The 25,668-nt window shown below is 40.7% G+C and overlaps 2 protein-coding genes across 2 annotated transcripts; one reads left to right on the forward strand and one right to left on the reverse strand.

The window, feature by feature from the left end:
- The first annotated feature begins 17,889 nt into the window (after positions 1–17,889).
- Positions 17,890–22,398, forward strand: LOC124059608 (F-box only protein 40). Its single transcript, XM_046389764.1, has 2 exons — positions 17,890–19,920; positions 21,434–22,398. The coding sequence occupies exons 1-2, from the start codon at positions 17,932–17,934 to the stop codon at positions 21,668–21,670; spliced, it is 2,226 nt and encodes a 741-aa protein (XP_046245720.1). The 5' UTR covers positions 17,890–17,931; the 3' UTR covers positions 21,671–22,398.
- On the reverse strand, positions 21,880–24,378 carry ttc36 (tetratricopeptide repeat domain 36). Its single transcript, XM_046389765.1, has 3 exons — positions 24,195–24,378; positions 23,777–23,965; positions 21,880–22,718 (listed from the first exon to the last, which is right to left on the reverse strand). The coding sequence occupies exons 1-3, from the start codon at positions 24,298–24,300 to the stop codon at positions 22,456–22,458; spliced, it is 558 nt and encodes a 185-aa protein (XP_046245721.1). The 5' UTR covers positions 24,301–24,378; the 3' UTR covers positions 21,880–22,455.
- Positions 24,379–25,668: the final 1,290 nt, after the last annotated feature.

A 25,668-nucleotide genomic window follows, 5' to 3' on the forward strand; every position in this document is an offset into this window, starting at 1 on the left:
CACATAATAAAAAGGTGTACAATTTGTAAATGTCAATAATGTGCAAGTTATGCAGACAAGCTCAGAAGGGTAATTAGCTGGGGTTTGTGTAAATGACTAATAACTAACTAGTTTCAGAGGACAGAATGAAATTTATTTTCTCAGTTTAAGCAAACTATGACTGACTTGTTCGACAGTACAACACCAACAGTGTCTGCCTTGTTCTCTTGTAAAAGAGCAACTGATTTGCCTTTAAGTAGCTTCAAAGTCTGTTGTCCTTATGTCTGGCCTAACACCCCCATTTTGCTACAAACGCTGTCCATTGTGCTGCGTTGTGTTTGTGGATAATGAGGAATGAGACAAGGACAACTACTGCTGCCAGCTGTGGGAATTTATTCTCTAGAACGTTGTGTAAAACAATATCAGCACAGCGACTTCATGTGACTGGATTTATATGCACACCTCTAAAGGAGAAAGGGAAAGACCTACAAATTTGCTTCATTAGCTTAGCAGTATAAGTATAGCAGCATAACAACTAGACCTTCTCCAGATATGTCCACAACATTCAAGAAGTCCTGATGAAAATTTGAAAGAAATCAATCTATAATGTCATTACAATTCATCTAGTAGTATATTTCACTCCTTGTAATCTTTATGATAAACCATTTTTATTATACCACCAAAACTGACCTGCCTTGAGCTTGCACTGCGCACCATGGAGTTGATGCAATGTTTCTTACAGACAAACCTTAAGGTCCTCACACCTTCCCAAATCACCATCTGAAGCTGGACACTGGAGGCAGCTGAAGAGGTGAACTGACTGACCCAGCAGCAGAGAGCTGTAGGCCCACGTGGGCGTTACTTTCGACACCTTTTAATACATTGTCTTCTACATACTGGGATGGCGAGGAAGCCAACATTCATTGCAGAAGTGAATGCGTATAGAAGCTTGCAGCACAGAAAAGCCTCAGGGCCTGATGGGGTCTCGGCTGACATTCTTCCTGCACCAATCAACCGTAACACAATGCGGTAATTTGTTACCTCCGTGACACCTCATACCTTGTTTGTATATCGGAAGGTTTCCTTTTCTTTTTCCATCCACTCTTACTCACGAAAAGACACTGTGAGTGTTCTTAAGACTTATCAAAACTCTTGAATGTGTTTACTTCCTCATAAAACACTGGCAAAACAAATGCCTGCTTTGTTTACATCCATGTGTACTTGCTAGCAATCTTCTTCTTCTCTAGCTGGTGCACTGCTGCTACATTGTGGAATTGACCAAAAATATCAGTATGAATTTGTATCGGCCTTTCTTACATACTTGCGTGCATGTAGATGCTTCCATATGTGTAAGCAGGAGAAAAAATACTGGTGGTCAGTCCATAGTGTACCTTTAACAGCAAGCTGTTCTTAGAAGTGCTGTAGCCATTCTGACTATTCTGCAACTCTGTACTGCTTCATTATGTTGCTACTGGATTTGGTCAGCCAAACTGCAGAAACTGTCGCTGTAGCTGCATTAGCCCATCTCATATTTGTCAACTCTCCCAACTTTCCATGGAGAATCCCGTTTTTCATTGGCCTCTCCTGGTCTCCTGGCTCCCAGGGTCACAATTCTCCTGTATCTCTCCTGTTTTTTTGAATGAACTTTAACACCTTGAAAAGGTCCCCTTGCCAGAACCAATGGGCTGGATTATTCTCAGTTGCTTAAAGTTTCGCACAATGCTCAACCGTGATCAGCTGTCCGAGCTCTGTGGCATTAGGAAGAGTGAGCGTCGGCACAACCAGCACTATAGTAAAGAGCTGGCTTGACCTTTGTGATTTGACTTTTCTTGTGGGTTATATTTTTTATCTTGTTTCTTTTAAAGGTGCTGTCGGATGAATATATGAATATCAAAGTCTGAGGTGCTGAAGCTGAAATGATTCTATAAAGACTGTCCCAAAATTTCTGACTGAAGTTCCACATATAAGCATGTCCTTGTATCTTATGTATTGATGTAATCCATGTCCTACATCCACATTCTTGTGTGTTTTCAATTTTGGTAAATTGAAAATAATTTTTATTCCATTTAGTCCATTTATGCACTTCTGAGAAAAATCAGGATTGTATGTTACAATTGAAACTGAAAGGAAAAACAAAGAAAGCTGAGCTGCTGTTCTAAAGTTTAAAGAAAAAGCGAATTAAATCCTCCCAAAATGTTGGGGTTTTTTTCCATAAAGCCTATGTTTTTGTGAGGAGGCCTATGAATAAATGTATACTAAACAGCTGCATGTGGCTCGCACAGTTAAGGGAAAGCACATTACCACAAAACTTTTGGACCATGCTTGCCTTATCCTTTTCCCTATTGGACTTCAGATTGAAAAACCCCTCCAAATCTTCACTCCAGCGCCGTCCATTAGTCAGCAGCGGATTGCTTACCTCTGACGTCTCAATCAAAAGTGGGGATATTGCTCAGAAAGAAGAGAGAAACAGATGCTTGAGGCGCGTCAGCAAATCCCTGCTTAAACAGCGATCACTCATGACAACATCACAGCTTTTTTAAGTCGCTGGCGATAAATGTAGCTTGAAATTGCAATGTCTTTTTCTCCAATGGAACAAGTGTTTGAAAATCAGCAACCGTGAAAGCAGGCACAGCAACATTATCCAGAAATGACTGACAGCTTTCATGAATTATTGTTGCTTCCACATTTTAACAAAATCGGAGTGCAGAAGGCATTTTTTATGATATAGATTTCGCCCCCAGTGAAATGTGTTCTGTTTTGATGTCTAGTAATGATGATATTATCTGTGCAAAGGAGTTTTCTGTAGCTCTTGTTTTTCTGTAAGATCTCAGACATTTGGAAGAAATTAGTCCATTAGTCAAGAGACAAGATTTATTTTTAATTTAATTTTAAAATTTTGTTGGAAACCTTTTCAAACCTTTCAATGGGCTACATTTCCATGAACAATACTGAGCCAGTTTTGAACAGAAGATCTAGATCAAGAATTAGATGATAAGTTGCTAATTAGCACAATCACAATGCACAGCTGAGGCTGGTGAGATAGTTATTAGTTTTGCAGGTATTTAGTCATAAAGCACTGGGCAAATTCAAAATTTGACCTGATAGCTGAATGATCATCCAAGCCAGACTTGGTGATCCAAGCCATGCTGTGGGGACCGCAATCCATCCACAAGCTGAGACATTGCACAAATCTAATGGTGGTGTTAGAGTGTTTTTTAAAAGGAGTTGTGAAGCTAGATATTTAAAATGGTGAAATGTTTGCTCAGTTGTAACATACAATATCACAGCTTCACATGTATAATATGTATTAATAATAGTTCAATTTTACTATACTGTTTATGACACATTTCTCCATTCTCTGTCGCTTGGTAATTCTATTGATATCCCGTAGCCTCTTCTTGCACAGTTCAGTCGAGTCGATTTCACACCTTCATAATGAGAAAAGCACCATTTAGATTTATCAACTGAAAAATGAAAACAAAATGAAAACAGAGGCACATAATTGGTTTGGTGTAAATACTGGGGTCTAGAGACATGCCCTTCCAGGAGTTCTTTAAACCCTGCAGGACTTTCAAGAGCACTGGAAGAGCATATGCTGCCCACAGCATGTATAATGACCCCCATCAAGGCCATCAATAACAGTAATGGTCACCCAGACATTTATGTTACAGTTACTGGGATGAGGAATGAGGCATTTAAGACAGAGGGCAACCTTTGTACACACCAATTTCAAAAAGGACCCTGTTCAGTTTTCATGATGTTGTTATCAAATACCAAATGATGGCCAAAGACACACTGATGATCTTTAGCAAACAACAATTTTGCAACAATGACATTTAATGAGCAAATTCAAAGACAAATTCCAAACAGGCGAACAATCACAATATTGGACCCTAATGTGATTAACAACAGCTGCTCCTCAGTCTCTGAGTCAAGGTTTTCCAGATCAAATGTTCCAATTTAACAGGGTTGTAAAGGTTCCTCTCATTCTTCAGTAGAGAAAGCCAAGAAAGATAATGTTTTAATCATGCCATTTTTCTGAATTTAAACGCTAAAACAGTCAAACTGCATATCTCAGCTTGATTTTCAGTTCCCTCTGCCTCTCAGTCAAATAAATCTAATTTTAATTTCTACACTGACCACCTTTGATCATATATGTATGCACATCAGTGCAGTCGAGTTTTGCATTTTCATTTTTCTAAATATGAGGTCTGAATCATCTTTGAATATAAATTTTCATTCCCCTACACTTTTTTCATATCAAAGTCTTAAATTTTGAAACAACTCATCACATGTTCTATATTCACCAAACTCATCTTGAAGATAATAAGTTTCTAATGAGAAATCTTATTTGTCTAATTTCATCAAATCAAACAGTCGTACATCACAGATGCATTTCTCTCTCTCTTCTGCCTGTGACATAATTATTGTGAATAACAGAATATGCAGCAGCACATAAATATTAATAAACTTAAGAAACCATGTTCATGCTCATCGATTACTCTTCGTGAGCTCTGCTGAATAAAACATACTGTTAAAAATGTGATGTATGAATGAAAAAGGTTTATGAATCACAAGCAGTGTTCATTTTACTTTATACACTCTAATATTTATTTCATTTATATGAAGAAACAGCTGAAAACATCAAAGTATGAATATTTATTTGCTGCAATTAATTAAAATATGTTCATATAGTCATCAGATGACGTGGACTCAACTGACAAATGCTTTATTCAGATACCCAAAATAGTTAAACTCGGTTTCACTCAGAGGTGAAAACATTATTTTCTTCACAATATGACATAAACATATTACGTTCTGTTGGTCAAATAGAAGAAATTTCATCATTTATGTGCTGTTTATGATTCATTTTGTGCTGCTTGTGTATATTCCTTCAAGTATACATCATTAAAAAAGAAAGACTTTCAGGATTACATTTACATATTCCATGTCTTTTTTGTCTTAATGTTTGGGACTGTAGATAAAAATTAAAATATCATTAAGTACCCATAAGTATGCTTTCGACAGCCATGTTCCTGTTCACCATCAAATATGGTTGTGCTTTTAAAGTTCTTGCTGTGCAGTGCAATTTCAAAAATTCCTGCCGGTCTGAACAATCGCTCAACATTGAAAACCAGGTTTTAGGGGCTGAGGTCAGCTTGAAGGCCTGGTTACCCATTAAATGTTTTCACCTGCTGCCCAAGGTGTTCAAAGTCAGCCTGTGATTAGATGAGCAGGAAAACAGGAGCAGCTGCTGCACTGAGGTGCAGCAAACAGCACTATGCCAGCAAAACAAAGTGAAACTTTAATGAATGTAGAGAATTTCCAGGGAGGCTAGCGTGTTAGTAACAACAAAGCCTCCAATGATGAGGGCCTACAATGTTTTTCATGCACCACAGAGAATTCAGCAGGTACAAGACTTGTGACCACAGAGCCTCAGTGGTGGGAGCTGGAAACCTCTTACTAGGAAAATGATGTAAATGCATGTGGAGCATGTATGTGTTGCTCTTTAAAGCAAGCTGGGAGTTATGTTCATATATAGGCTGAGCTAGAACGGATCTAAAATACTACCAGCGTGTCAGTGGAGAAATGCCACCACTTCTTTGGGGCAGAGTGACTGCACTAGCCCTGCATGAACAGATGAGTCCCTGTAAGCTTCAAGGCTACCTGGAAATCCAGTCAAGTCGAAGCTGCTGCTTTCCCTGAGTCTGTTTCAGAGCCTCACCAGGAGTGTGAGCATGTTAAAACTCAGGATGAAACTCTGTTGACGTGTTCTGGTTTCTCCTTTCTTGGACTCATGCTGCTCCATCACAGACATTTTTCATTTTCTGAGCCAAAGTTTCACCATCAGATATTTTTTCTCCAGAGAGGAGAATCTCATGTTTCCTTTTTCTCTGTGTGGGACAACCGTGTCTATCAACAACACACATAGAAAACAAATGATTTTATTTTTAGTTATATATCGTAGATATATTTTACATTATATGTGAGGATGCTCTTGAGAAATGTTCTTTCCCACTGACAATTTGAATGGGAGCTAACTTCATAATTTCAGTCTAAAAAATATTCCTGTTCACCTTACCTGATTTGGCATTTATGAAGCCCCCCCCCCAAAAAAAAGAAAGAAAAGAAAAAACTGACAGATGTTTCATCATGTTTGCTGTTCAGATGTGCAGAGAGTCAGCAATGAAGTTGCATGTGGGGACATTGAGCAGCACGACATGGATCCTTAGCTCTAACTAGCAGTAAAAAGAGCCAGTTATGCTGAGTGCACACAACTCTCTCAGCGGCAACTCTATGCCAACTTTTGGCCATGGAGCACCAGCATGGACATGCACAGAGGAGGGGAAAAAGATGTTATGCTCAAAGAACATCAGGGAAAGTGCTCTTGCCTTTAATTGTGGTTTCATGCCTAAAGCTTCGATTCCAGTAGGTGTTTAGGAGGCTCATGAGGACCCCAGTGGGATTTCCTGTCTGCGGTCATTCTGAAGCACCTTAGTGAGCCTGTGGCAGAGTGCCAGCAGGCAATTTGAGGGACAATGTGGGGAGGGGGGGGTTCATCATCCTTGTTAGAGAAAAACCTAAAATGCATCCCCCTTGTTAACCTGCTAACTCCCTCCTCTCCAGCCCCTAGTAGAAAAGAGAGTGCAGGGGCCGAGGGTTTGTTTGGCTGAATGCGTTTGTCTTATCTGCTTGACTCATTGATCCTTTATCAGACTGAGGTTGGTGCACATTCAAATCTATGGCCACGACCTCGACTGTGTATCAGCAAATCCATGGTGCTGTCAATGTTGCTTAACTAGCAGACAGATTTGTAATTGCTCCTTTTCCCTCGCAGTCCCAGCCTTCTGTTAGTTTCTTTAAATACTGACTTCTGTATGATATTGCAGTCTGTGTAGAGTCTGTAGAGTTGTGTCACCTCCATGATCACAGTGGCATGTAGCAACATGTAGAGAGACACATGTCTGTGGTATTCCTGTAATATTCCCACTATATGATCTCTGTGATCACACAGTAGTATCTGTGCTGAAAATACACCCCGAGACTAAGCCACCCCGGAAGGAAATACACCAGGGTGGCATGATCACAGATACAGTTTTTACTGACAATCCTGCAGTCCAAGTAGAGGCTATGGAGAACCTAAACCCCACCTGAATAAACTCAGTCATTAAATTTAAACATGCATTTACTCACTACTTTGACTCATATTTATAAAAAGTGGGTGAGGGGAGATAGCTGGATAAAATTGCAGAATCTGAAATGTCACGGTTGTGGTCAAGGCGTGCTGTAACAGTGTCCTTTGGGAAGCATACATGTGTGACTTGGTTGGTGGTGTGGGGGCAGGGGGGCTCTTCCATAGGCTGCCCACCTTGCATATGATTAACAAATCACTGCTAAGAAGAGATTGTGAGCTACAGTGGTCCAACATACAGTGACTCATAAACCAATTTCCATCATCCATTAAAGGAAACCTCTTTCCTCTTTGATGCTGTAAATAAACTTCACTTTTGAGATCTTAAAGTGTTTCCATGCTCCTTTGTACTTGGGACAACAGAGATGAGAAGCATCGAGTGAATCTTTCATTCCCTTTGTTTGAGGTCTGAAGCTTATAGGTGACACAAAAGCTGTTCTTGAGACAATCCCACAAGCCATCAGCACAAGCTGAACTGTAAACACCACAGAGGTACAGCGAGTAAAGAACGCCAGCCACCTCGCCAATGGATTGTGGAATAGGAGAAACAGCAATCACCATGCCACTGCAGATAATCTGCAGCCACCTGGGAGGTCTGAAATGGTGAACTGATTTAGCTGTTTGGAAATAAAAAGCTGCTTTTTTGATCAATGGCTCTAACTGGTATCCTTGACCCTTTTTTTTTGTTAAAAAGGAGGGAGTAAATTGTATTGGAACTACTCTTCTGCAGTATTCTCTTTCTAGCTTCAAATTAATAACAAAACACTAAGTTGAAGCACTAACATCCTTCTATTTATTTATTAATTTTTTTATTTAGTGCCACTGTTTTTCTCTCAGTCTGTCTGAATGGAGGGATGGTGCTATGTGAGATAATGCTGGCCTTGATTTGGCTTTCAGTTGCCACAGTCAGATCTCAGAGGTTCGGGGACATTAAAATGCGTTGGCAGCACTGAAAATGGTGTCTTCGTGTCCATTCAAGTAATCCGTTTCTGCAGGGACTGGAACACAACTTGGATGACTTGGATGTTAATAAGGCTCATCCTGTTTACCAGCACAAATCTTACCACAGCATAACATATTCCATCAGTACTGGCGCCCCCCAGGGGTGTGTTCTTTCCCCGCTGCTCTTCTCCCTATACACTAACGACTGCTCCTCAGGGGACCCGTCCGTAAAACTACTTAAGTTTGCGGACGACACAACTGTAGTCGGCCTCATCAAGGATGGTGATGAGGCTGCCTACAGACGTGAAGTAGACCAGCTGGTCCTCTGGTGTGGTCAGAACAACCTGGAGCTTAACCCGCTCAAGACTGTGGAGATGACAGTGGACTTTAGGAAGAACCCACCCACCGTACCTCCTCTTACCATTCTCAACAACACAGTGTCTACTGTGGACTCCTTTAAGTTCCTGGGAACTACAATCGCCCGGGATCTCAAGTGGAAGTCCCACGTAGACCTAATCAGAAAAAAGGCCCAGCAGAGGTTGTATTTTCTGCGACAGCTGAAAAAGTTCAACCTGCCTCAGGAGCTGCTGACCATCTTCTACACCTCCATCGTCCAGTCTGTTCTCTGCACTTCCATCACTGTCTGGTTTGGATCGGCCACCAAACAGGACAGAAACAGACTGCAACGGACAATCAGGTCTGCAGAAAAAATCATCGGGGCCGACCTGCCCTCCATCCAGGACTTATACCAGTCCAGGGTCAAAAAACGGGCAGGAAGCATCACTGCAGACCCCTCACACCCTGCACACAAACTGTTTGATCTGCTTCCCTCTGGTAGGCGTTACAGAGCTCTGTATGCCAAGACCACCAGACACAAAAACAGTTTCTTCCCCCAGGCTGTCTCCCTGATCTCCCCATAAACCACCTGCCATTGTGTGAACCATCACACTGATTGCACTACCTCATTCCACTGTTTGCACTACATGTATATATATATATATATATATTTTTTTTTTCTTGTAAATATTTATTCTTCTTTTATTATTATTATTGCTCTTTTGTATTTTGTATGGTGCACAGGACAGAGAAAAATCCGGAGTCAAATTCCTTGTATGGTCACACATACTTGGCAAATAAAGCTGAATTCTGATTCTGATTCTGATTCTGATATTAAATCTTATATCAATTCTGGAATTTGATTGAACCTCAGCTGAAAAGAATCCTACAGCAAATGGTTTACGTTTTTGAAAGCTAATAAGCAAAAACCAAGTTTCATAGAGTGCTTTCACTGGTCAATCAGAAAAGGGAAATGTTGAAGGGGCTGCAGGTCATTTAATTCCTCACTGAACGTTTTCAGGCCATGTCCTCTCTAATGATATTACATAAAGGTCTAAAACAGTACTTTATATTGCGATGCCAGTATTTTCCTCCAGCATGGTTCTAAGTTAAATTAGAACATTGCAACATTAAAATGAGAAAACAAAGTATCAACTTTGGTCTGTCACTGAAATAAAAACGTTTCATTTTTTTTTTTTTTTTGGAAAAGCAGTTAAACTGGCCATGGATGCTGTAATTTCATCGGATGGCATTTGACTTCAGGCTGCTTGTTGTTCACAGATACGGGATGTGAACTAGCCTTTGATAGCTTTGCCAAACATCAAAAACTCACTGGCATCAGTCTGAAAATGTCTTGAATCGCAGCATCTATTTTTAGTTGTGAGCCTTTGGATCCGGCTCTTAATGTTCAGTGGAACATGAATGATCTCTTTCCAGGAGACAGTTTAACCTCATTTGGCATTTAGCCTAAAAGGCACACAGTTACTATGATGAAACTGAAGCTTTCAGTGTGTGAGGATGCTTATGCATTTTTGTGAGTTTTTTGCATCGTTATGGCAACCTATAAGTCTCAACACATGCACACACATGCTAACACGTGTGTGCATGTATAAGCTTCTGCATACAATCTAGCCTTGGGTTAGGCTGGGCTCTAAGCCAGCAACATCTGCAGGGGTCTTGTGAGAGTGCTGCATGGAGGAGCAGCTGAAGATACCTGATCAGAGTGATGGATGCTCGTGAGCCTCGTGCGCACACCGACATGCACACCTGCCGCCTGTGCCCCATTTATTGAATCCATGAATCAATTTAATGAGCGAAGGACTGGGTCAGGACTTCAATAAACACCCCACCAAGCTTTCAAATTTAATGTCTGCCCAATGAATGATACTGTATGTTCAACAAATGCCCGTTGCAAACACACCACTGTAGACTGGAAATGGGTTTAGAAGCTGTCACCATGTACACTGCATACTGTTGACTGGATAACCTTCACAGCTTGTGCATAAAATTTCCAACAATCAAATGAGTTCAAACCAGGAGCAAAGTATAATTCAGTTGTGTGCCTGTGTGTGTCTGAGTGTGTGTGGTGGGGCAAAAGAGTGAGACTTGAGAAAGAGAATCAGACATCTTCCATTGGTAATCAATACTGCAGCAGTGACCTGAGCATTTGCTCTGTGATTCATCCCATTTAGAGCTACAGGGTTGGCTGTCTGACAAAGACAACTCCATGATTTCCCTCTGGATTTAGCCATGGCAAATCCACCCGCTTTACGTGACTACTTCTACATCTACATAGACACCGATTCCTAATGCCATCATACGACATCCCGCAGAAAATCCTCGAAAACCTCGTCTGAAAGTCAGTGTGGTGCTTTGGTTGTAAAAATCAGCTTGATACGCCGTAGAGCTGGTGCACCTTTTTAGCCACTTATATTTGCATGAAATAGCCCACACTTCATCTTTCAGCACAATTTCAGGGTAAAGCAATCACTGTCAACCTCCTGATCTTCACATGCTGTGATTATAAACTTACTTTCCCCTCCACTGATTTAACCATGAGCACACTTCCAGTCATGAGGTCATCTGAAGCGCCGAGGACGCAGCAGAAAGGACGAATGGTTGCTATTTAGATGTCTATGGCAGCCGCATCCCAGTAGTGAATACATTTTTCTTCATCCACCGGGGATGTGGGGGCTAATGGAGCATGAGAGTGGCAGTTCCCCCGGAGTTGTGTAGCTGAGTCACGCCCCCGTTTGGAGAGGTGCTGCAGGCAGCAGTTGTGTGAGACTGAGACCAAGAGGGCATGCTGTGAGAGTCTGGGCCAATTCAGGGGTAAACATCAGTGGAAGTAATTGGAGAACAACACAGCAGGGAATTTCATACATTCGTGATCCATGTGGCTGTGTTGAAAATATCCTGACTTTGGACTTTCTGAGTTGAAAAGGAAAAGTCTGTATGCCAAAGATCTTTTGACTTCCCATACAGAATTTGCAGAACTCCCCGTGATACACAATCTGCAAATATTTTATAGGTCAAAATTTAATTTATTAAGCAAGCAGAAAGCTCACCATCTAATCACCTCAGTGGAATTTTTCTGGATTGACATGCTGAGTAAGTTTTAATGCTTGGCTTGTAGGCTGCGTGTGAATACAGACAGATAAAGATAAAGTACTTCTTTGCTGCTACAGGCTGTTGCTGTCCATCACCTTTTCTAATTTAGTGGAGCTCCAGTGGAGCTAGTCCTGTATTTGTAATTAGACTGAATCAATACCGTTAGTCATCCATTATAGGTTTTTAAGGAAGTCATTTTCAATCCATCCATCTGTCCCTGCTTACTTCTTTATCCATCTGTTCTTAGTGTTTCGATTGTAAAGGAGGCATATAGGGTACTCTAAATACCTTATAAAATATAACACAGTATATACAACCCATTTCCATAAGACTACGGTGGCCCTGAGACACTAAAAAGTGTGACGTACTTGTTGTTACCATTGTTGGTGACTCAAGAAGCTGCTGAGTTCAGCTAACCATAGACGGTGTGGGAAAATGAGCCAAAAAGTGTGTTTTTTAAAGGTGGGACAAGAAGCATGTCTCAGTCATGTTCATCACTTTTTAATGCCCCCTGGAAACAGTTTCTATTGATGTCTGAATCACTTCTGTATTCCCTGTTTCCTTTTCCTCTGTTTGGTTGTGTTTCGTTTATCTGCAGCTTTTTGAAAATGTGTTGTACAATCAGTGAGAGTGTATTCTTAATTTACTTGTTTTCTGTCTATTTGCATGCATTTTGTGAGTTGTTGTGCACTGAGCTGCCAGGGCCCCATAAGATATACTGCATATACTGAATACTACAATCAGGGTTTCTGTTGGGGTTCTTTTACATGTACAAGATGTACTCAATTTATAGTAAAAATTTCCAAACCAAACCACAGTTTGTGCTGTTATAGTCTTTTTTGTAATGTGTTATGCTGTGGAGTTGGAGGTGGGAGACACAGTAACAAAAAACCCTCACAACACAATGCATATGCATAATCACTACATATATAGCACAACAGTCACAGCAGGCAGCAGCATGAAAATGATGTAAACGCAACATATATCATTTATGCTTCCAATACGATAACATCAAAACATGTACTGTATATGTGAGCAAACACACACACACACACACACACCTCTCTATGTGAATTACTAAACTTGTTTGGGAAGCACAAGGTTAGCAGTAGGATTGACATCCTGTGGTTCTGCTGAGGTCTCTTATCAGTGTCTGCTCCTTATCACTCAGCCCCACAACAGCAGAAACACACAGAGACTATTTTAGCTCCACCACATGAAAGGAAATTATCTTCATCAATGTGCATTGTATGACAGTGCTACAGAGTTTATTTTTTTTCTTTACATCCCAGATAAGATTATGTATCACAGGAACTGAGAGAAAATAAATGAAAAATGATTTGTGTAAAGATACTCTCACATGCAGACTAAAGTTCAGGAGATGTTTGTCTGGGTAAAGTTGTCACTGCGGGCACATTTTTGCATCTCTGTTCCATAAGATTTATGTCATGCAGTGGGAACAGTCCTTAGTGCTGGTAAACAGGACGAGTCTTACACTCATCTAAATCTGACAGGCCCTCTTACACAGCTCCTCAATTTAAGATTCTTGTGATTTAATTTATACAAAACAATTTAAGATGCAACCACAAAGTTTTGACAACTCATCTTGTTCCTCCACTAGTTCAATTCTGACAGAATTGGTCTTTTTTACTTTTCCGTGGGACCAGTAGATCCAGTCCAGTACAGACTGTATGCTCTGCAGGCTTTTGTGCTGCAAAACCCAGAAAGACATCATTACAGACCACAAAAACCCACATACACACACTCACATGCAACCAGGCAACTCTCGGTGGACATCACGGTATACACTTTATGTGTATACAGGTTCCTCCTGCAGGGACAATACAGGGCTGATAAATGGCTTCAGTGCACTTTATTATTTAACTTGTCTACAACAAGCTTTTTTACAACTTTCATGAATTTTAGATGATCCGTCATTTATAATGGCTGTGTATTGGGTATGAAATGACTTGGTGCTGCAAACGTACCCCACACTGTGTCCTCCTTCTCTTAGTAGTCATTAGCCCCTGACATTATAAAAACAAGTGGAGTGAAATATCTCATTTACAATCTTCTGAGATTTTGTCATTCTTCAGCATATTCTCCATTAATGATACAAAATGACACAAAGTACACTGCCCTTGGGGGGGGAACCTACACAGACTTCATCACAAGGTAATTTTAATTAGTCTTTGTAATTAAAAGCAGAACATTGGGTGCAGAAAGGCTGGAAGCTAAAATGGTACGCCCATAAACATTTGCGTGCTCTTTGGTCAGGGTTGGCAACTCATCTCGTTTTTACTCAGTCAGGTCCAACAAGAGGCTGGAGAGCTGAACTGCAGAGGGATTTAAAGTATATGACATCCTCTTAATTAAATGAGAAGGGAGGGGTGGGGGGTCTGAATAATGAGAAAGTGAAAACTAGTTGTGAAGTTGGGTGTCTACATTTTCTCCTATTTTTGGCTGACCATATGCTACAGTATGTCGTCCAGAAGGAGCTTGTAGGATAATATACACCCAAAGGCACATACTATTAAATGTATCCCACAGCAGTGAGTAATTTGCTTTGTCAGGTTAAAGAGACTTTAGTGCCTTAAGATGAGATGGTTTACAGTTTTAATGAGTGGAGTAGACCTTTTTCAAACTCAGTGTTAAGAAAAAAGCATTGCCACATCTCATACATTCCCAGGTAGGTTCTGAGAAGAACGAGTAACTAGAAAAAAGGAGAACATGGAAAAAACAGCATGTTTTACCTGAAGATAAATGTTTATGATACACGTTTTCATGTATTTCATATGTGAAATTGAATCTGTTTGAAAACATGAATTTCACATCACTGAAGCTCTCATATGGTGCACTTGTACACAATGATGAATAAGCATATGATTGTGGAATCCTTGAGTGATTGTCAAGGCTTGTATCAAAGTAAACTATCATCAGGGCACTTGAAATAAGATTGAGTCTGTTCATGTTTTAATTGAATTTATGTGTGTTTCATATCAGCTCACATCAACAACACAAATAATGTTGTGATCTAATCCTCGAATGACTAACAAGACTTATCTCTTAAAGAACAATATCATCATGCCACTCGAAAAAAAAATTAAAAGCCTATTCATGTTTTAATTGGATTCATATGTTTCATGTGAGCTTCCCAAAGTATGTAATCAGTTCTAGGCATGCAGTCTTTGCTTTCTCAGCCTTAAAGTTCAAACTCTAATGAGCTCAGCTTTGAGTTGGTGCATTTTCATTATACATTTCCATAGCAGTCTGCAGATTATTTAAGGGCCTCTGCTGGGCTGAGGTAATAAACACAGTACCAGCATGGTTTCCAGAGTCTTCAGCAGCAGTGCATGTTTATCTATGTCATGCCAACAGTTCAGCTTTATTAATATGTTTTGCCAGGTAATAAACTAGTTGAAAATCCCCAAACTGGGGCAATCTTTAAGAGGAATAGTAAAAAGTGGGAATAAAAATTGGGTAAGATTTATAGGGAGCTCTGTAGACCATATAAGCATGCACTGTACTTGGTGTGCTGATAGAAGAAGGCAAACCTTCAATATGAAATTTGAACCAGTGATGCTTTCATCAGTCCTGCTGTCTGCTGGCAGCATTTGAATGGCTTGAATGTTAATCAAGTTAAACTTTTTTTTCCCTCTGCCATCTAAAGCTGTCCAGTTACATCTCAGAACTTTAAATTAGAGTTAAATGACATGGTGCTTGCATGAATCATTAACCCATAGCCTCAAAATTGCTCAAACTCATTCTACAGAAAATGGACAAGCTGTAATTATCCTCCTTTTTAACTGCCAGGTTGCATAAGAACTCAAGCTGAGCGTCCAGGAAAATTTTATTACTTGAGACTCCTGCGCTCTGTTCAACGTCGTGTTACAGTGTGCTGGTGAAACTTGACGAGGACTCTTCCCTAATGAATCATCTCTGAATGTTTAAGAATAAGTCATTTTACAATTATATTATATACATTTGGAACCTGAAAAACTGAAACACAATAAAATCAAACTTCAGTCAACGATATCTTTTTAAATTCATTTTTAAATGACATTACTGTCCTTTCATGCATGTTCGCTTGCACTTAAACATTGAAGGAAAAGGTCAGCGTGTTGGGGAATATGTTTATTCCCTTTCTGAAGTACATGAGAAGATCAGTTTCCTGTCCGTTAGATATTAAGTTTACCACCAGAAGCTGGCTAGCTTAGTTTAACTGCTAGCATGTCCAAAGGTGACACAGTCAACCTGTCAATACCTCCAAAGGTTATTGACTCATATTATCTTCATATTATCGAAAAGAAACTGCTGTTTCACCCAAGGGGTTAACTTGGAGGCTCCATTTGTTGCCTGGCAACATTGCAGCAAATAACCCTAACATCTAACTGCAAATGGTTGCTTTTATTTATTTATTTTTTTTTTTCTCAAATAAATTTAAACTTTCAAATTACATTATTTTTACATTATTAAAAAGTTTGTTTCATTTGACAGCAGTTATATTTAACTAGTTTATTGTTCCTTTACCTGCTTTAATGGATTTTTAAACCTGTGTTGGACTGATCTAAAAGCAACAACTCAACAACATGCTGAAATAGCAAACTATGTATTTCTACACAAACTCTTTCTCTCTTTGTCTCTCTCCTGGTGAAATGCAAGCTGATTGCAGAGCCTATAGAGGGTAAAGCAGCTGCTTCTGATAAACTGTTCGTTGTAATCTGTGCCAGGTGAAAAAAAAAGGTTACATGAAGGCTCCCAGATGCAAATCGTCAGGTGTTTGTGGGGTGATGTGGGGGAATGGATGGGATGATAGTTCAGCCAGCTTTAATGTAAATGAATGTAATTAGTTAAAGCTGGTTAGACTGGATCAATGCCCCATTTTGTTGCACATCACAGTATTTCTGCAAGTGAAGAAAAGAGATGGCATGAATGAAAAACAGCAGAGTGACAGGTGTGAACTGAATTTTCAGTTTGAAATTATAACATTCATATATTGTAGGAGTCAACAAACACTGAGCTGCTGAGTGTGTGTACCATCACATTGCTGTTGCAGAGCAGCAAAGACCTTTTTTTGTTATGACACCACTGAATTGTGATTTAATTGAAGGAGGCAGCTATTTGGGCCTGCTCCATGAATATTCCTTTTTTTGAGAAAAAATTAGCTCTTATATTGAACAAAACATCACTCGATGATGATAAGTTTCCCTCAAGCTAATTCTCTTAAAAAATATATAAATAAAAAAAAACACATGGATCCTAAAACAGCCTCAATTTCTCACTGGGATATAATCAACTTCACAGGCTTGAGATGAATTTAAATGAGTCTGTGTTTAAGACCACCTTTTTGATATATTGTAACCACAAAGATTTTAATCCAAGTTATGAATTTTATATGACAGCAGGAACAGCTGCTGAGGAAACTTTGCTTGAGTTTTCAAAATTGTGTGACTGACATCTAGTGGTGGACGTGGGTCAAGACAAACAAGCCTACAGCACAGCACTACCGGTGCGTATGTTTGAGGGAATAAGCTCCTTCATATAATTACTTGTGGGTGATCATTTAATGTTTTTATCAGATAAAATCAGATGTGTCATATTTCAAAAGTTAATTATTTCCAATTTATTCTGAATAAATGTTGCTGTAATTGTGGAAGGCAGCGACAGCATAGTGTATGCACAGGCAGACAGTGTATTGCACACGCTAAGACGTTGTTGTTTTTGAGTGTGCGGTAGTTAAACTGTTGAGAAGTTGGATTGTCTGCTATTATCACCAACCTGTCACAGTGAAGCAGTGCTGGGGGCTGTAACTTGACCTTCCCTCTCAATGGCTGTGGGACAATGGTGCCCCGTCCCACTGGCCTGTCTGCCCCTCTGTTGTGTCCATTTATAATTTCCAGACACAGTGCAGAGGTTATTCAGAGGTGCCAGCAAACATAAGGTGACAGGCTCAGAGGAACAAAGGGTGAGAAGTGTTGTTGTTATTGCTGCATTTTGTTAACTTTCACTTTTTACTAAATTGTAAATTTCTTTTTTAGAAAATCTTGTTGAGCTGAATTTGTAATTCTACCTTTCACACAAATTTATACTGTCTGAATTTTCTTACTTTATTTATAAGTTGTTAATCTATATTTAAATTTAATATCTGGAATAGTATTTACACGGATTAAGCATGTATTTAAAATCTGTATGTCAGAACACACACAATATAAAGCTATAAAAACTGTAAATTATAAAACTTTTTCTGTGTTTTCTAACAGTGCTTCTGGCTTGAACCCCTCCTCAGATGATCATTGTATGCTTAAGCCGCAATGGTAAATACTGTCATTTTTTCAGTTTTTGGCATAAGCATTTAAGATTTATAATAAAATATGATTCTGACGTTGCTTGAAACTATTTTTATAGCTTTAATTAGCCTCTGCATGGACCTGGTAATGTTGCCCACTGTTCTGTTGCTGTGTCATTTCCCTTTAAAGGTGAAGAGCAGAAAGATGCCTGTGGGCCATCATGAGCACTGTGACAAGTGTTTCAGCATTCACTGTCAAGTCCCGGTGCAGATTTCTGTCTCATGCATGGTCATCAAGTGTCATAAGAACTGTGGTGCCATCCTCCACATGTGCAAGCAAGAGGAGCACCAGCTTCTCTGTCCCAATGAGATGGTCCCCTGCCTCAATGTCAGCTATGGCTGTCCTCTCATCATGCTGCGCCACAGGCTGGCCAAACACCTGGAGGTCTGTCCTGCCAGCGTGGTCTGCTGCTCTCAGGAGTGGAACCGCTGGCCAGTCTCAGAAGCTGATCTGACCTTCTACAAAAATGTTTCAGAAAACCCTCAAAATGAGGTAAACCTTGATGTTGCCGTGGCTTTCAAGGACCAAGATCTGCTGTTTCAGTCCATCAAAATGAAGAACATTTTTCCTGAGTTGATGGCGGAGGATCCTGCCCCTCACAATATTTCTGCTGGGATCAACAGTCCTGCAGAGGAAGCAACCTGTTCTTTACTTTGTGATAAATCCACAGAAAATGGATGCACAGGGATGGGGGGAAAAGAATTGAGTCAAGAGGAGAGGGAGGCTTTGGCAAAGTGCAGGGATGTAGATAGTATTGAGAACTACAGTTCCTGGGAGAAAATATTCAGTAAGGAAATGGACGGATGCAAGCAAACCGTCAAAAACATGAATAAGACAGAGGAAAAAAGAAAGGAGAAGGAAGAGCAAGAATCATCAAGCTGTCAGGGAGAAAAAAAAGACTCACACCTGAGCCAGGAGAATGCTGCTGCTGCCGCTCCAAGCTTGAATGGTGCAACTGGCCTCGCACCGTGGCAAGATGGGGTCCTTGAGAGGTTAGGCAAAGAAGTCAACATTGCCGAATATAACATGTATCTGGTGCACAATGGAGCGATGCTGATTAACTTTGGTCAACTTGCTGCTTGCACTCCAAGAGAGAAGGATTTTGTTTATGGGAATCTGGAGCCTATTGAAGTTAAAAGTGTCCGAACATTCAACATTCCTACCAGCTATCGAGCAAAGCGCCATCATCTGAAGGACCCCGCACAAAAGGCCATGACCATAAACCGGAGTGTTGACACTGCAGATTTGGGCAAGTCGGTTGAGGATCTTCCAAAGAGTGACGAGGTTAACGCCACACTACTGTGCTCACTGGAAAAGGAACTTAAAGGGCATTTCATCTCAGAGAGCCAGGGGATAGACGGCCTTTATGTGGATATAGGCACACAAACATACAACTTTGCCTCTGCTCCGTTTAAAGCAGATGCTTCGCTTGCTGATATCATCGCAGATAAACCTCGTTGTCTTTATGTGCATGTCGAAGCGGAATCTGTCACCAGAAGACATAACAGAACAAGTTCAGCTTTCAGCTACATGTGTGGCCACTTCTTTCGCCGTGATGAATACCGCTCTCATTTCAGGAATGTGCACTCTGACATACAGGCCTCTCTATGCGGCTGGTTCCAGCAGCGCTGCCCCTTAGCATACCTCGGCTGCACTTTCACCCAGACGAGGTTTCGCCCCGCAGATCACAGGGCTACGATCAAATTCAGCCAAGATGTCAGTGCCTTTGTCCTCCAGCCAGATGTCCCTTCATCTCTCTGCGAAGGCAAGAAAACCTTCAGCCTGCAGCGAAATGCTGAATGTAATCTGGATCCCCTGAGCAGCCTGCCCTTGGAGATCCTTCAGCACATTGCTTGTTACCTTGACAGTTTTACATTATCTCAGCTGTCCCAGGTCTCCCATCTGATGAGAGAGGTGTGTGCCACATTACTACAGGAGAGAGGGATGGTGTCCCTCAAGTGGGAGAAAAAGACATACTCCCACGGTGGAAGCTCCTGGAAATGTCCAAAGAAAGCAAGTATCTTTCAGATTTTTTACATTTTTTTGTTTCAGTAAGTTAAATTTATTATTTTCGACTAATCTCTTTATTTCTGTTAACTGTACTGCAGTGGGTTTATTATATTATTCCATTATTTTACAGATTTTTTTTTTATCTCAACTTTGTACACAGTGAAGGGAAAGTAAACACAATATCAAACCTCTGTAGCAGTTCCCCTTCAGTATCTGACACCACTCCGTTAACTGCCATCAGAAAATGTTAGTCATTCATACCGCATGACAGCTGCTGCGTTGTAAACAATCTGCAGACTCTCCATCGTCCTCTCTATGAATATTACAAACTGAATCTCTGTCATGTTTTGGAACAGTTCGTAGGTTCCCACTGAAGCAGCCACTGGAGATTTGCTACACCTTTCTGTGTCCTTATCAGAGACCAGCTGCTTGTGGGGTCAGGCACCATGTAGAGGTGTTTGGAAAAAGGAAATTGTGTTTGCTTTGCTGGCATGTGTGTCCAAGCAGTGGTCTAGTAACCGGGCAGCTGAGCTAAGATATGATTTAGTGTTTAGTGTAGTGACATGCTGATTTTGTTGCACTGTTAACAAAAACAGATCTGAAATAAAATGGTTATAGACAACCAGTCCTAACTGAGTAATCGCTGCTGTGATTTGTTTCCTTACTGGTTTGCAGTGGAGACATTCATGAGGAATCGGGGTGAGGAAGGCTCATGCACAACAGCTGGATCCAGTCCAGGGATGCTGTGTTTACATTAGACTACCAAGCCAGACCTTTAGACCTGATGGCTTAGACCTTTAGGCCATAGGGACGCCCTGTGGTCTAGCAGTCTGATCCTTGCAGAAGCCACCAGCTGCCTTGGTTTTTGGAGATTATCTAAATCCTTTCTTAAATTATGATCGCTGTAAGAACGAAAAGTTAAGTGGTTCAGACTGATCACCACTGAGCTATGGCCATTTACAGCTAATCCAATGTACAGGATTTCTTCAGGTTGATAATTGCACGTATCATTTTGGTTGCAAACCTTAAATACCACATGAAAACAAACCAACCAACAAACAAACCAAGCGGAGATAACCTCTCTGCTGGCTAATGCAAATATACAAGTGTGTATTTTTACATTGTCTATCTCTGTACTGCAGTGATCATGGGACAAAGAGCATGGCGATGATATCAGTAATGTGGAATGGCCTGAGGTCTCGCTGCCAGTAAACACAGTGCTACCATAACAAGTCAGATATGTGATCATTCGTGGAAACAAGGCGTTGATAAGACTGCGGCGACAGCTGAGGAATTTGCTCATAAATGAAGGGCATAATTTGTATAAATTTGTAATGATAGACACAAAAATAACATTGTGCCCTGACATATGATAAAAACACTCTGTGATCTAGATTCCATGGATATTAGAACACAAATGTATCCTCATGGCCATAGCTGCAGTACAGTTGATAGATGCCAGCAGCAGATGACAGGAGACTCCTACACCTACTTCAGCTTTGTTTGTGTTTTACAGGTTTGGGAGTTCAGCTCTCTGTTTTCCTCAGTGGACAGATGGAGCTTCAACACTCCTTCTATGTCAGACCACCTGAAAACCTGCACCTTCTACCAGAGAGATGAGCACACTGAGCCGGTGGCTTTAGTCTGCCTGGGAGAGGTCAGAGACAAGTATGCAGAAGTAAAGCACAGAACACAATGCTCATGGTCCCTGAGCTCAGTGGGCGGACCACAGCAAGAACGATGCCATGTTTAGAATCACTCAGATGTGAGATGTATGCACCCACAAATCTGTGAAGTGGATTAACCCTCTACAGCAGTTTCTCCTCAGAAACACAACAGAAACTGTGTGCTGAAGGCCAGTGGATGGATACAGTACATGCAAATTTGCAAATTCATCCTCTGTTTTCTTGTAATGCCTCCTCAAAACATTTTAGATTTGTAAGAAGATAAAATGCATCAACGTGGATTTATGTTGTGTTTATTGAAAGGAGATGGAGCTTCAACAATAATCCCTGAAGTCACACTAAAGTCACAAATTGATCAGTCTGGTATTTGAGATGGGTGCTCATATTCTATAACATCAGATCATCTGTCTTTGTTTGGCATACTGAGCTGATTAGTGTTGTTTGTTATATTTTATTTCATTGTTGTGGTGAAAAGCATTACTTCCATTTTGCTGCTGTTGCCTGCTTTCAACATGACAAGACTGACATCTACTGGACAAAGGCTGAAGTAGAGATTTAGTGTTTGAATGCTGAACATTGAGATCATGTCCTACATGTCAAATTTGATGAAAGACATCAGTGCATGCTCCATGATTAGAATACTGACAATAAATTTAAAATGTCTTTGTTGTGCACATGAAAGAAGTGTTACATATCTGTGTAACTAACATTATATACTGTTTAATAAACTTGCAATTGGCCTCAATTATTTTACTGCACTGCAAAGTCAGTGAATAAAAAAAGGGTATTAAAAGTTCAAAATGTTGTTTCATTAACCACAAACAGAAAAGGTGTAAAATTAACAAATTGTCCTCTACATCTCAGACGTGGGGTTGCGTAGTTTGTTGATCACATCTGACAGCATTTTGTTGCACAGGGCGGCATACGGGTTAAGAAGCACAGCCTGCTGTTGAGCAAATTCACTTCCAAGTGCAGCTGCTTTTTCAAAATCTGCTCTGGCCTCATCATCGCGGCATGCTAGCCTATGTAAAAGGCCTCTTTGGACCAGGCCCTGGCAAGCAGTTCGTCCAGTGCCGCCACTCAGAGAGATGGCTTGGTCCAGGTCCTCCAGGGCTCCTGAGAGGAGACAAGAGCACTGTGAGGCATGCACATGTCTGGAAAGTAAATGTTTATTTTGTCAAAAAAGGGCCCTCAGTATCAGCTTAAAGTCAGTCTACTGCAGTATTCACTCTGAGTAATGCAGCAGAATTTGCAGTGAATTATTTTTCCACTTAGTTCTGTGGCATATGTAATGTTATAAAAGATGTATTGACAGTCACTCTAATATCATCATACATCTGGTGCTTTCCTGAAATCTCAATACATGCACTATTTTCCAGTAAAAACCATGACATTTTCAGATGAATACTGTATTTTATAATATATATCTTGCTCCCCTGTAATACAGCAGTGATTCAGCCTACGCTCAGTTCATTTCAGATTTTCTGCAAATTATTTTCAATAGGCATGTAGGTGTTTTGGTGGGAATATTCAGAAGATCTTGTTAGTCAGCATGAACAACAACTGGCACCAGGTTACAGACAAATTGAAAAGCAGCACCTATGAAAAGAAACGCCAATTTTAGTATCAGACAATGCAAGTGAAAAGACTTTACAGTACTGAGTTCGTTCTGCGATTGACAATGTGGTTTCCAGGGAGTATACAAACACCACAATCACATGTGGCAAAGAGGTTTGATAATTAAAAAAATAAAAAACGAGGAAGACAACAAAAGTATTGGACCACCTGACAGCCTACGTTTGCAGCTCTAACAGCTTACACTCTTCTGGGAAGGCTTTTCCGCAATACTTTGGTGTGTGTGTGGGAATTTTTTTTCTTTTCCCATTATAATCTGTTATATCTGTTATCGTATTACACTTTCACATATTTAAGTTATGACTAAAATACCACACCCCCTGTAATCTTTACATTCAGTGCATCTGACCCTGTTGCGTTTGTGACAGAGACAGCAAGTAAAAGTACACACACACAAGACTAATTCAGAGCTTGTATTGTTACACTGACAGACAGACTAAGGTCTGATATGGTGTCACGCTGGCCTCAGACTCAACAGTCTGATATGTCAGCACACTGCGGTGTCTGAAAAGGTGTCTTACTGAATTTGTGACATGTACCTGCTGTGTTCCCCTGCAGCCGCAGGGCCTGTGCCCGGTTGTTATAGGCTGAGGCTCGCTGAGGCAGGATCTGGATTGCCTGGCTGAACAGTTGAAGTGCAGCTTGCAAATCCCCAGCCTCTGCTGCAGAGACACCCTGCAACTCCAACTCTTTCACTTGCTTCAGCAACTCTGTGTCAAAGCCACTGTCTGGCAGGGGGAGATAAACAGGTTGAAAAAGCACTCAAACTCAATTGACAGGTACCATGGCAAGGAAAACACAGAAATGTCACCAAGAAATCAACTTGGATTAAAATGTTGTGGGGTTTTTTTTAGTCCAGGAATGCGCTCAAATAAATTCAATATGCTGTGAAATGATAAACATAAAAAGCTGTGACATGATATGTAGAGAAACATCAAGTCAGAAGTACACGCTCACCATCATCAATTAATTCCTCCTCTTGGTTCAGGCCAGGGATGTCTCCAAAGGGGGTGGTGGGGTTGAATATAGCTTGAAGTACAGCTCTGTCATGTGCTGAGGCCATCTCGCCAGTGTTTGTACAGAAAGCAGGGAAACACAGCAAAAAAAGAGAAATTGTGACACCTAAATAACAGCTGGGTGGAGAAATCTTCCTCCCCTGACTTAAGCCATTTCCACAACCAATCAAAGAAGGGGGTGGAAGCAGAGCTGGACTTTGAAATCTGCCTGCACTCAGCACATCTGTATTTGGTTAACTCAAAAATGCAGGCCAGGACTAACTACATGCTGCAGAGCTGCTATTACAATTGCAAATGGAGCCAGGGTGAAAATGCTCTCAAATATATTCTGTCTGATGATTTATGCTTAGTGCAAAAGGCTGAAAATATTTTAGCATGCGGTGCAAACTCCACAGGTTTTATAATCCCAGGTCTTCTGTTACAGTGGCAGATCCCCATTTGGCAGAAAATACCGAACATATAGAAAACATAAAGAACACATTGCAGTTTAGCAGAAAGACTAATAAATGTAAACCTCCATGAGAAAACTGGTTACTGTAGGCCAGTGGTGGCAGCACTGAGCAAGAAGCTGTTGAGCATCACTTTACTCAGCGATTACATGGACCTGGATGTGAAATATCCACTTGTATTTTAAATGCCTAATATAAAAAGGGATTCCTAACCTTTTGTAACATAAGGCCCACTTCTGATTGCCAGAAAAATTCCAAGGACGTCTTTCCTTCCTTCCCTTTGTAAACACCCTCAAACAAAGAAATTATTTATCCATATGGCAGCAGCATTGCCTCCCCAGCCCACTAGGTGGTGCTCATTATCAGGCCACTGTAGTTACTGTAGTGTGCTGCAGACACAGGAGGGAAGGTTGAAACTATTATTCAGTATTATTCCACGTCCTGAATGATGGCAGACTATTTCTGAGTGTGTCAAAGAAGTAGTTATCTACTGCAGCCTTTCAAAATAAGGCTGACAGATCTGTGGAACGCTGCTCGAGGAAGGAAAACTCTGCTGTCTTCCTACTGAGCTGTTGTATTGTCACCTCCAGAACAATCAAACCGGACCAAGAGAACCGCTCATGTACTCACCATCTCCACATGTGAAACTCAACACAGACCAGCCTCTGTTATAGCATACATACAAGCTAATCATGACTCAAATCCTGCCTTCTGCTGGCACTGCTGACCTGGAGGTTGATGCACGTTGACAACTTTATGCAGATGAAGTTCTTCTGAAGGAAAAACATTCATTCATTCAGCTGCATGTGGTGTGTAGTTGATCTACAGTAGTGTGTGACTGATCTTTGGCAGTTTGTTACACATGTTTACATATGAGCAGAGCTGCACTGTCCCAGATATTGACATAGTGATGGGTTTCTGTTTCTCTGCAGTCATTTTGCATTTAGGCCTCATGGTGTGACAACG

Source organism: Scatophagus argus, chromosome 5 (assembly GCF_020382885.2).
Source record: "Scatophagus argus isolate fScaArg1 chromosome 5, fScaArg1.pri, whole genome shotgun sequence".
Taxonomy (NCBI): domain Eukaryota; kingdom Metazoa; phylum Chordata; class Actinopteri; family Scatophagidae; genus Scatophagus; species Scatophagus argus.

Excerpts from the sequence above, each read along its gene's own strand:
- LOC124059608 (XM_046389764.1), top strand. The coding sequence starts at position 17,932 with ATGATTCTGACGTTGCTTGAAACTATTTTTATAGCTTTAATTAGCCTC. Across the intron at positions 19,921-21,433 it reads CCTGGAAATGTCCAAAGAAA|GTTTGGGAGTTCAGCTCTCT; the intron begins GCAAGTATCTTT and ends TGTGTTTTACAG.
- ttc36 (XM_046389765.1), bottom strand. The coding sequence starts at position 24,300 with ATGGCCTCAGCACATGACAGAGCTGTACTTCAAGCTATATTCAACCCC. Across the intron at positions 23,966-24,194 it reads GGAGGAATTAATTGATGATG|ACAGTGGCTTTGACACAGAG; the intron begins GTGAGCGTGTAC and ends TCCCCCTGCCAG. Across the intron at positions 22,719-23,776 it reads GCTGCAGGGGAACACAGCAG|GAGCCCTGGAGGACCTGGAC; the intron begins GTACATGTCACA and ends GTCTCCTCTCAG.